This window comes from Rutilus rutilus (genome assembly GCF_951802725.1).
Source record: "Rutilus rutilus genome assembly, chromosome: 10".
NCBI lineage: Eukaryota > Metazoa > Chordata > Actinopteri > Cypriniformes > Leuciscidae > Rutilus > Rutilus rutilus.
The window spans coordinates 5,002,198-5,015,005 of record NC_140215.1 but is presented as its reverse complement, the minus strand read 5'-3'; the positions used below and the strand labels follow the sequence as shown (position 1 = coordinate 5,015,005).

The following is a 12,808-nucleotide window of genomic DNA, read 5'->3' as shown; positions in this document are numbered from 1 at the left end:
CATTAGTTATGTCTTATCAAATGTACATTATATTATGTGAGCTGTCTGAAGATTGTCAAACCGTATCCTTCATTTTGAAGGCATATTACTAAATGAATCCACTTTGTTTGGTTATCCTTAGCTGGGATGCCCTCTCTGATATTCTCCAATGGGAGAGACTTGCTGATTGCTGATGTCCACGGACACAGCGCTCAAATCCTGGTTGAGTCCCAGAACAGAGGAGTTGCTGTTGGTGTGGACTTCCACTACCAGCTGAACAGGGTCTTTTGGACAGACACAATCCAAAATAAGGTAAAATGGACTTCAGACTAAGACCAACAATCCTTGCAGGTCGCATATAGTTCCTAAAAATGAGCAGGGCTGGGCAATTATATACCACTGTTCAAAAGTTTGGGAAGAGTTTTTCTTTTTTCTTTTATTCAACAAGGATGTATTCAATTGATCAAAAGTGTAAAGACATTTATTTATTTATTTAAGTTTTTGAACTTTGTGTTTTTCAAAGAATCCTGAAAAATGTTTGGTATCTACAGAAATATTAAGCAGTTTTCAACATTGATAAAAATAAGAAATGTTTCCTAAGCACCAAATCATATTAGAATGATTTCTGAAGGATCATGTGACACTGAAGACTGGAGTAATGATGCTGAAAATTCAGCTTTGCATCACAGGAATAAATTACATTTTAAAAGTTATTAAAATAGAAAAGTTATTTTAAATTACAATAATATTTCACATTCACATTTTTACTATTTTAAATTAGTGCAGATAAATGCAAATAAATGCAGCCTGGGTGAGGGTAAGAGACTTATTTTAAAAAACATTCAATCCCAATCGTTTGACCTGGGGTGTAATCTCAATATTTTTCAGTCTTTTGACAAGGTTGATATTTTTGTAAATAACTTTTTTCAATCTAACATTTCCATCAAACAGCCGTTGTAGCCTAGTAGTTGTTTAATTGAAGTTGAATATGGTTAAAATCTATTAAGGCGCAATATTTACAATATTGCTTAACTTGATTATATTTTTATGGTGTTAGCAAAATCATTGGATATATTGTGAATGTTTGAGATTTATATCGGCCAGTTCTAATTGCTTTACTGCTCATTGTACCATTTTTCAAAGCTCAGTGTGTGGCATTAATGTTTCCCACTTACATTCATTTAATGCTCTGGCACCTGCCACGGCTTCTCAGCTTTCCTGAATTTAATAAGTGGCATTTCACAGATTACTGAAGTTCTAACCTTGTCAGGCCGAGAGATATCGATGTTACATTTGTTGTTGATAACAAAGCTCTGCATTATACCAGCTCTTCCTCCTTGGACATGTACTAACGTCCCTGACCCTCAACACACACTCACACATACAATCATTGTGCCAGTCAGACTGCTCTGATCTCACCTCATACACCCCAGCAACAACGTTTGGCTAAAGGCCCAAACAGAGTGTTTCAGCATCTTCCAAGCCTCCCTAAACTCTTCCTGAAGCAATCAGGACCAGGCAATATTATGTTAACCCCCAGAGACCCACTTAGAAATTAAAACAGATTTAAAGTCTATATATAATATCTGTTTTCACTAAAAATAGGTTACAACTTCATATACCTCTCAAATGCATAACTGCAACAAGTTAATGATTGTGTAATGTGAATTTACTGTAGTAGTTATGTTATATGAATATATACACACACACTACCATCTAAAAGTTTGGGTCTGTAAGATTTTATTGAAGGTCTTCTGAATGCTCATCTGTTTGATAAAAAAATACAGTAAAAATAGTAATATTGTGAATTATCCTAAAAATTTAAATCAACTGTTTTCTATTTTAGTATGATAATATTTTAAAATGTAATTTATTCCTGTGATCAAAGCTGAATTTTCATCACCATTACCCCAGTCTTCAGTGTCACATGATCCTTCAGAAATCATTCTAATATGATGATTTTCTGCTCAAGAAACATTTCTTATTATTATCAATGTAGAAAACAGTTGTTTTTACAAAAAAAATTATTGTTTTTTTCCCGAAAGGATATATATATATATTGTGTTTACTGTTACTTTTAATCAATTTAATGCATCCTTGCTGAATAAAAGTATTACTATTATTATTTTTTTAAATCATGCTAGACTCAAACTTTTGAATAGTATAGTATATGTTGTATATGTATACTTGAATCTAATTGGTTGACAAACATTCTGCAGTTATTTTCAGGGAAACACACAGCTAAAGTAGATCCAGGCAGGTTTTGACCGCATCCGATGTCCATATCACTTCGCCAAATGATTTCAGTTATTTCAAAGGTCCTTACAGATTGCAACAGCAAAAGAGCCAAAACCCACAACGAAAAAAATTATAGTAAACAATAGGATAAAACGACAAATTATTTCTGTGTTTTTTGCCCCAAAATTAAATTTTATTATGGACAGAAAGCACATACTTACTTTCTCCCACTCTCTCTCCTTTTCAAACACACACACATACAGTTCAGACACACACTCGCACAGAAATTTGCTGTCAGCGCTGCTCTGATGATTTTATCAACAAAATAGTTTAGCAACTTAAAAGCTACATCACATTTCTCACTAGCAAGGTAATAACGGCGCTGTTCTTGAATCAGATAAACTTACAGTTTCGCTATTAGTAGAGACGCTGCTGCCGAACACTGTTGAGACACGCACAGACTCAGGTAATTCACACACGCTTAATCTCTCTCACTCTCTCTCTCTAATAACTGCGTTAATAACTGCTATCAATGGCTCAGTTCTTCGTTACTAGCTCTAAAACGGCGTTTTGGCGTGGGATGAGATGCGTAAGAAATTAGTCCTAGCGTTTTAAGGACAAAAACCTGACAAATGTCTTGAAATACAACATCTGAACAATGCCTTGAAGTGTGGTAACCGTAGTATAAGCGGAATAATTGACTCTCGTCAGTTTAATGATTGGAAAATAGTGCACAACGGCCAAAAAGTTATATTCTAAAAACAAATATTCTTTCCTTAATTCCCAACATAGAACTGAGAGTGCCTTGAAAACCCATTGTTTTCCGGTTTGTTTAGCTAATGTTTAAACAAAATTCTCCCCAACACAAAAAAATATGAGGAAAAAAAAGAACTATCAGAGCTTTTGGTGTGGAGGCTATGAAGGAAGTTGGCTCTCCGTCAGCGGAAAAGGGAATTCTTCAACTGATGCCTGTAGATACTGCTAATACGTTAATAATGGGCGAGCAGTCTGGCTCCCAAAGGACTGCAGTCACGGTAACTGGCTCACATCGGTGCTAGACTCTACATTTTTCTAATCTCCAGAAAGTGTCTGATATGCAGGAGAATGCGTGCATATTTCTGCGTAATTTTATGCAACCCGAGAGGATCTGGAGTGACCGTGCAGTATTCGCGTTCCCCATGTTCAGTCCCTTTTTTTACGCATTTTTTGGCCAGCTCAAAGAGCTTTGTTTCAAACTCTTGGCTACTTTGTGATTTGGAGATCAGCCATGGAGCAAAAAAAAGTGGGTACATACAAGGAGACGGGTTTCTGCGATTAGTACCCCAACATAACACAATGCCGGTAGAGACTCTTCGCAGGGGGTCTGGAAAGAGCCACACCACCGAACCACCTTCACAGCTTGAGTTTCTGTTAAACGGGTCAGCTAAGAATCATAGTCTTTTAGACGTTTGGCTCTGGTTTCCAAAGGGCGAAGCCTGCAAAGAGCAATGGTGCCTTAGCTTGTGTTATGATGCCAAGGGATCCAGCCTGAGAAACTGGTGCCATCTTTTAATCAGTAGGGCAGTGGTTTCAGAGTACCACCTCTGGGGCAGCGGAGAAAGGCAACCTCTCAGATGTTAGATGATACAAGCCAGACAATAATCTTATTACCCATGATTATTTAAGAAGAGAATATAATGTCAAGTTTTGATTGGATTCTAAACCTTAGATCAGGTTGGACTTACATAGGTTGATTTTGTGCAGCATACTAGGAAATAAAGCATAGCCATGCTGTTTACCAGCCAAACTTATGAGGTTGGTTGTCTATCGTGATCTTTAAAGTGAAGCTGGTTGAACCCGTGTTGTTTTAGTATTATTTATATGCTATTAGTAAGGAATAATCTAAAGCTAGCTGTGCATTTAACAATTATAATGCACGACGTAAAGGCAAAGAACCACCAGACGCGAAGCCAAGGTGCATTCAAATCGTTTAATGCACAGCTAGCCGTGGATTAATCCGCATATACCAGCATTGACAACTTACAGCTGTTATTGATGTTTGCAGCGCAATATTTGACTGGAAGGGTAAAAATTACGGTTATTTTCGTCAGTTACAGCTCGTTAGATTCTGTCCGCTTTAAATCAGACAAAGATAAAGAGATAAAGTAGTACGTAAGATTACATTTACTTTAATGAATGAATTATAACATTCATTTTAATTAATTATTGAGAGAGAGAGAGAGATGAGAGGTGTGTGTGTGTGTGTGTGTGTGTGTGTGTGTGTGTGTGTGTGTGTGTGTGTGTGTGTGTGTGTGTGTGTGTGTGTGTGAATTAACTGCGTCTGTGTGCAGCGTCTCTCTCAAAGAATCTGTGAGTTGAATTACTTCAAAACCAGCGATGAAACTCCCTCGTTGCTGAGAAATATAATGTAGTGATGCTACTTTTATTAATAAAAGTTACGGGGCAGCGTTGATAACAAGTTTCTGTGGGTGTGCAGCGCGATCTCCGCTGTGTGCGAGTGACATATGTCTGTGTGCGCTTCAATAAAAACAGCACATTAATATACCACGGTGATTACACTGACTTGGAACTAGCTGTCCATTAAACGGTTTTATTGCACACCTTCCAGCCAATCAGAATTGAGTATTCAGACAAACCATGGTATAACAGTTTTTATAAATATTTTAAATTAGCTTTGATTTTTATATTTTTCAGTTATTATTTTAATTTTTGTTTAATTTTGAGTAAAACATTTTTTATTTATTTAATATTGCTATTTAGGTGTAAATTATGTTATTTCAGCTTTAGCTTTCGTTCAGTTTATTTATTCGCTAATTCTATGTTTTTTTTTTGTTTTTTTTTTACTTATTTTTGTTCAGTTTAAGTTTTTCATCTCATATTTTATTTTATTAACAAAAATGCTATTAATCGGTTTTAGATTTAATATATAAATAGATTTATTTATTTAGCAATTTTGGTTAATTTATATTAATTATTCATATTTATATCATATTTATTATTTGTAATATTTTATTTATAATATTATATATATATATATATTTATTTATTTATTTATTTATTTATTTATTTATTTAGTAATTTAGTTAGTAATTTCATCAACTTGCCAAGGCATATTGCATTTTATTTCAACTTTATTTCAGTGAAATAAACTTAAGAAGTTTAACTTCTTTAACTTAAGAACCCTACAACAAATGCTGGTCTTTTCAGCAATGTTAAAACCTCAACAACAGCTTCCCTAACCAGTTGTTTTCTCCAAATAGGTGTTTTCCGTGGATATGGATGGGTCGCATTTGCAGGTGGTGCTGAACGTATCCGTGGACTATCCTGAAAACCTCGCCGTGGACTGGGTGAATAATAAGCTGTATGTGGTGGAGGGAAGCGTCAACAGAATCGACATGGTGGACTTAGACGGGAGCAATCGGGTCACGTTGATCGCCGAACACCTGGGCAACCCAAGAGGTCTCGCGCTTGACCCGACTGTGGGGTGAGTTCCCAGAGGAGAGGTTAGATGGTTCCCATTGACTTTAATCTTATCCTAGCTTCCTCCACATAATCCGCGCCCATTGTTTGTGAAATAATAAAGCTGATCTCGGATCTGCAGCATCAGATACTGAGAATGGGAATGTTGTACACTGTCTGTAAGGATTAGTCAGAAGTAATTAAGCAAAGATGAGCTTCATGGAAACCAGATAGGGCCGTATGGCCAGGTGGCCCCCTGCTAAATTGAGAAGTGACAATTAATGCGTAAAGTTGAATCGCTATGGATCGTGTTTGAAAATAAAGTTCTTTGGGTATTTATTTCAAAATCTCGTTCTTATCCCCAAGGGTTTATCCGTAACCCAATACTGTCCAATCTGAGCGCTAACAGTATATTAGAGTAAATACCTTTGAAATTCAAGTTGCTCTTCAAGTCTTTCAGTGCAACATTAGATTGATAAATCATGGTTTAATATAAGATTATTTCCTCTTTTTATTGTAGACAGTAAATGTGATTATAAAAGAGTCTCTTGTGTCACAATGAGTTTATTGTGTTTGAGTTTAGGTACCTCTTCTTCTCTGACTGGGATACTTTGAATGGGGAACCAGGTTTGGAAAGGGCCTACATGGATGGCACCAATCGATATGGGATCATTAGGACCAAACTCGGCTGGCCTGCTGGGATTACTTTGGACCTTGAGGCCAAGAGAGTGTATTGGGTGGACAGCCGTTACGATTATATTGAAACCACAACCTACGATGGCTTGCACAGGTATCTTCTACAAGTTGCAGAGATGTTTCATTTGGGAATGCATGCTGATTTTCCCATGTTGTTTCCACTTTTCAGAAGTGTATTAGGCTCTTATTTGAATTCTCCGATAGGAAAACGGTGGTTCATGGCGGTTCTGTGATTCCTCATCCATTTGGCATTGCTTTGTTCGAGCATTCGGTCTACTACACTGACTGGACCAAGATGGCAGTTATGAAGGCTAATAAATACAGCGACAACAGTCCTCAAGAGCTCTACAAGACCCCTCTGAGACCACATGGTCTGACTGTGGTCCATGCATACAAACAGCCCTTTGGTAAGCAGCCTAGAAAGTGCATGTGCCACTCAGTATGATTAAAATTAAACTGCTCAGATCATGTCGCCAACAGAATTTTAGTTCGATAAGTATGTGATTTCAGTGCAGTTTTGGTTTTACTGTGGTTTTGGTTCTATGAGTATTTTCCCACTCATGTTCTCTAAGTTTTAAGCAATGAAGCACAGGTTAATAGATCATTGAGGCAAACTGATGATATTCACACAGTGTTAACTACTTGGCACTAGCTGATTGGTTCATATCGCATCTGCAGCCAATGAGCTTGCTGCTCACAACATTTAAATGGCTGTTTAGCATTCACAATAGCAGTTTGCAGCAGTTCCTCTGAAACCCTCCACCTTCCCTAGCTCCACCTGTATAGATCTGCTATGGGTAATTTATAAATATCCTATTTGTGCAGCAGCAGTATGTCTTGCATACTCACAGCAGCATATCAGAGTATGTTTTGGCAGTAGCAAGTTCCTGTCCTTGCTCTTCAGCAGCAGCAGCGTAGCAGATCTATTCCGCCAAGACCAAATACATTAACATTATCATATCCATTACCATGCTAAAAGTCTTCCGAGATTTTTCATGATAGAACTAGAATTAAACTGAAAACTGAAAATACCGATTGTCAATAGAACTGACTAATGTTAAGGCCGTGTGTCCACCAAAGCGTTTTTTCACACGGCTGGCGTATTTTTTCAATTGTTTTCAATGGGAGCGCTGCATTTTTAAAACGCCATGAGCGTAACGAGCCACTGAGCGTTTTTTTCATGCTGACGCGCCGAGCGCCCAGCGTTTTTTACTGGTCGCCGAGAGTTGAAGAATGTTCAACTTTGGGTAAAACGCAGCGCTCATCACTGTCACTTTTTACCCAGCCGTCCAATCACAGTGGAGGAGGGGCGGGACTATTACCACACTGACCAACCGCCACATTCTGTTTGTACATCGTCAACAGATGACAACAACAAGCATAATAATGGAACAAAATAATTTAAAACAAGAGCCAGAGAAAATTCGTTACATTGTATCGACATTTTAATTATAGAATCGACATAGAAACAAAATATGTGTGAAATGAGATACTAGTAACAGTTGTGCAGATATTACGTATTATAACAAGCAAACCGTCTCAACTGAAAAAAATGCTGCGCTGCCAAAACGCTCTCAAGAGCCCATAGCTAGGCGTTTTCAGCTGGCTAAAATGCTTTGGTGGACACACGGCCTAAGTATAAAATAGACTAGATTTGTATACGTTTATATATTTGTATACGTTAAAAAAAATTAAATTCAGTTTAAGTTTAAATTCAAATATGCAAATTGATACACACACACACACACACACACACACACACATACATATATATATATATATATATATATATATATATATATATATATATATATATATATACCTATTTGAATATTTTGCAGTAGACTATCAGAGATTTCCATTACGTAAATTGGTGGTCACTACTGAGCTGTTCCTGTTTCCATGGGCCTTGTTTATATCATTGGTTATGCATTCACAATTGATCAGCGCTAAATACAGGTGTAAGTGTGGTCCAAAAAGTTTTGTTTTGATCAATAAAACCACACATAAAGATAATCAGAAATGCAATGTGATCTCATCTTATTTGAAGCGTAAACATTATGTTAGTCCGTCCTGTTGCATACTGGACGGCAGTGAAACACCTGTGAATTAATCACAGTGCTTAGGAGAGGTTTTAAACAAAAACATTGAATGATTTGCTATTCTTTATGTGGTTTTATTCTGGTGACATGTATGTTTGTTTGCTCGGCCAGTAAGTAACCCCTGTGGCACTGATCGAGGAGGCTGTGAGCACATCTGTGTTCTGAGTCACAGAACTGATAATGGCGGTCTGGGATATCGCTGCCGCTGCCGAATGGGCTACGATCTGCACGCTGACGGCAAGAGATGCGTCGGTAAGACAGATCTTAGTCACACCTTGTGTTTGTTTCTTTGATTAGCATTTGCATCTTATGTTTTTATATAAGACATCAACCTTTTGAGATACAAGAACTTGATGTTTAAAGAAAACACATAATGAAAAATATGTCTCTTGCAGCTGTGAGGCAGTTTCTGCTGTTCTCCAGTCAGCTGGCGGTCAGAGGAATCCCATTCAACCTGTCCACACAAGAAGACGTCATTCTACCTGTGACAGGAACTCCATCTTATTTTGTTGGAGTGGACTTCAGTGCTGCAGACAATTCAATTTTCTTCTCTGATACAGTGAAGGACATCATCTACAAACAGAAAGTTGATGGAACTGGTGAGAATGGCTAGTTTTTAACAGTAAAGCTGATGTGTGTGTGTGTGTGTGTGTGTGTGTGTGTGTGTGTGTGTGTGTGTGTGTGTGTGTGTGTGTGTGTGTATTATAGATACATATTTAGTTATATTAAATATGTAATATCATATAAATGTATATGATTATACACACACACACACACACACACACACATATATATATATATATATATATACACATATATATTATTGCTTATATTCACTGAAATGTTCTTCAGTTCGAATTATCTTATCATTTTCATTTTGAAAATCTTATTCATTTTGCTGGTGAACAAAAGCACAACATCTTTGATGAAATGTCCTTGACCTGTAGGCAGATAAAGTGAGAAACTGATACTCACTGAATACTCCATTCAGCCCTCGGGATGTTTGCTGTGTGCCAACAACACATTTCGCTGCATGTGATCTCCGCTATCAGCTACCTTCAAAGGCCAACTACATGAGATAATGTGTTCGCTGGTGTTGGACTACATTTCTAAAATAAATCCAGGACACTAATACAGTCCTCCTCCTGACTCAAACCAAAAAATATAGGCAGTTCATGTTATTCATCACCTGTAAGACACAAGTTGGGAGGCAAGCAGCTTAGTACCAAAGTGCAGCCAGTGTGACCCAGTAGAGCTGATGATTAGGGTTTCAGAAGGGGCAATACATGGGAGCCTGGTGCATTTTGGGGCGGGGAAACAAAATATTTTTTTGTAGCATTTATGTTTGTTAGCATCAAGTTCATCTCCACTACCATTAAAATGTTTTCAAAATAAGTCTCTTATTCTCACCAAGGCTGCATTTATTTGATCAAAAATACAGTAAAAAAAATGTTTTAAATGTAATTTATTCCTGTGATGCCATTATGAGTGTCACATGATCCTTCAGAAATCACTCTAATATGCTGATTTGATGCTCAAGAAACAATTCGTATTATTATCAGCAATATTGAAAACAGTTGTGCAACTTAATTCTTCTTTGGAAACTGTGATACTTTTTTTTCTGGATTCTTTGATGAACAGAAAGTTCAAAAGAACAGCATTTATTTGAAATATAAATCTTTTATAACATTATTTTGATCACTATTGATCAATTTAATGCATCCTTGCTAAATAAAAGTATTAATATCTTTTTTTTAAAACGTATTGACCCCAAACTTTTGAACAGTAGTGTATATGCTAGTGTACTTATAAAAGTTCACAGAATTGGCTTTCGGAAGTGTAAATTACAACTTATGACCAATATCAATAGGCTTTCATCTTAATTTTTTATCTGACATGCCCCCAACTTGGAAAGTTCCCCAACTTAAATACTTCCAATTTCAATAGTATGTATAGTTCAAATCTCTACTGCCAATACAGGCTCCACATTTTCCCACATTTCATAGCTCTTAAGTGTACATGCAAAATAGCAGTGGATAGCACTTTCATTTTTGTGTTTCTTTGCTTTAAACTGCACAGGTAGGGAGGCACTAGCAGCCAATCGGGTGGATGGTGTGGAAGATCTTGCTTATGACTGGATATCAAAGAACCTATACTGGACTGATCCACGGTACAGGAGTATATCTGTCATGAAGGTCTCGGATAAGTCCAGACGAGCCATTGTACGCAACCTCAACAACCCCAGATCCATAGTGGTCCACCCGGTGGCTGGGTGAGTCATTTATCAGCTAGTCTTGATATTGCTATTTTAATATACATCAAAAAAGAAAAGTAGTTAATACTGTGGCTCTGTTACAAAACTTAGTGAGCTACAGTACTTTGCTGTCTACTGGCTAAATAGGCTGCTATCTTCTAGAAAGTGAAATCGATCCTAATAAGTGACCAATGTGGAGTGCAGTGACCTTCCTGACCCTCATGTTGTTCCAAACCTGTATGAGTTTCTTTCTTCTGTTAAACACAAAAGAAGATATTTTGAAGGAACACGCCGACTTTTTGGGACTTTAGCTTATTCACCGTATCCCCCAGAGTTAGAAAACTCTGCAGAAGTAGCAGTGCTTCGCCTTCTGAGAATAATTTCCCAGTATGTATACGGTTAGAAGATGGCTTCATGTCTCATGTGACCTTGTTATTTGTACACGCTGTGACTATACAAATCACAACACGTAAAAAGGAAAATGTTGCCGTTATTTTGTCACTTATTGGGAGCAGTATGCTAGTTGGAGCTGTTTACCTCCAGTCTTTGTGCTAAGCTAGGCTAGCGGTAGGTGCGTCAGACAGAGTTACGGCACGCACAGAGATGAAAAAGGTATGTATGGACTTATCTAACTGTGGGGGATACGGTGAATAAGCTAAAGTCCCAAAAAGTCAGCTTGTTTTCCCAAAAAGTCAGGAATGTTGGTAACCAGACAGTTTGACTTCATTGACTTCCATAGTAGGAAAAATTATGTGGAAGTCAATGGGTGCCGTCAACTGTCTGGTTACCAACATTCTTCAAAATATCTTCTTTTGTGTTTAACAGAAGAAAGAAACTCATACAGGTTTGGAACAACATGAGGGTGAGTAAAGGATGACACAAGTTTAATTTTTAGGTGAACTATCCCTTTGATGGAAAAAAAGGATTATGATTGTGGGTTCAAAATCACAGGCACGTTCAAATGTGAACAGACACAATTCATTCGGCGTGAGCCATAAACACAGCTTGGGGGAGCAAAGCTTTCACCTCGCTTCTCTGTTTCTCTAAGACCATGAAAATAAAATCGTGCCACTTGTGTCCAGTCACACCTTTCATAATGCAGGAGGTGCCCAGCCATTCATAGATTGCTCCAGCTTTGAACCTGGCACAGATAAAAGAGCTCTTTATGTCGAGCTAGTGGGACATTTCCAATGGCTTCAAAGTCATGAGGCCTCTGGGCCCAGGAGACTAGATTAGTGCTGCATGAAGGCTGGTATTGTAGTGCACACTAAGAACTTGGCTTAACGGGGGAAAGCCCCGCAGAGCACTGTCTATACCTAACAGTTTATAAATAAAACCCAGCGGATGGTTTCGAAAGTGTCCCCACCTATTAATTTGGCGAGGGCACAGGGTGAAGATTTGGGGTGATTTTGGCATTATGTCTTCACGCTCATGCTGTCCCAAACATGTATGACTTTTTGGCCACTCTTTTCAGTTTAATGAATGAGGACTGGAGCTGTCAAACTCCAAAATGAGAAAAAAGCACCACAAAAGGTATATTATAAGAGTGGTCCATATGTGTGAGGAACAGACTGAAATGTAAGACCGAAACTTTGAGAGGGCATATCAAACAATTTCTGATTGTTAAAATTGTCTTTTGTATGTCTTCAAAAGACAAATATATATTCTGCCATTCAAAAGTTTGAGGATTGCATGATTTTTTTAAATAAATGAATACTTGTACTCACATTAAATTGCTCAAAAATCAAGCGTAGCGTCAGTTCTGGCAGGTCACGTTAGTCAAGCTCGCATCAGCCGACTCTCAGCTGATCCACGTCTACCTATAGGAATACGACGCCCATCACTGTATACATGTATAAGCTCCTTCAGTATTATCAGCAGCTAGCGCGTTTCTCAGGAGCGAATTACACTCCTCCCTCCCCAGCTCCTCTCGTCAGTCAGGATTTGGCATTCTGATTCCCCTTGAATCTGAATAAATTCTCGAAATATGTAGTACTTTAAAATCTTGAATTAACGATATCGGCATACATTCATGTTGGTTCTGTTCTGTTTACTGTTTCGGTTATTGCTGCTCTTATCT

General features: G+C 37.7%; 1 protein-coding gene across 1 annotated transcript in view; it reads left to right on the top strand.

Annotated features, from left to right (window-relative positions):
* lrp2a (low density lipoprotein receptor-related protein 2a) overlaps positions 1–12,808 on the top strand; it is a 108,880-nt gene that overhangs the window by 22,822 nt on the left and 73,250 nt on the right. The window contains exons 11-17 of the mRNA XM_084421580.1: positions 122–291; positions 5,478–5,701; positions 6,260–6,466; positions 6,577–6,779; positions 8,586–8,726; positions 8,870–9,073; positions 10,554–10,746. Of these exons, the coding sequence (XP_084277706.1) occupies positions 122–291; positions 5,478–5,701; positions 6,260–6,466; positions 6,577–6,779; positions 8,586–8,726; positions 8,870–9,073; positions 10,554–10,746 (1,342 nt within the window). The remainder of the gene's footprint in view (positions 1–121; positions 292–5,477; positions 5,702–6,259; positions 6,467–6,576; positions 6,780–8,585; positions 8,727–8,869; positions 9,074–10,553; positions 10,747–12,808) is intronic.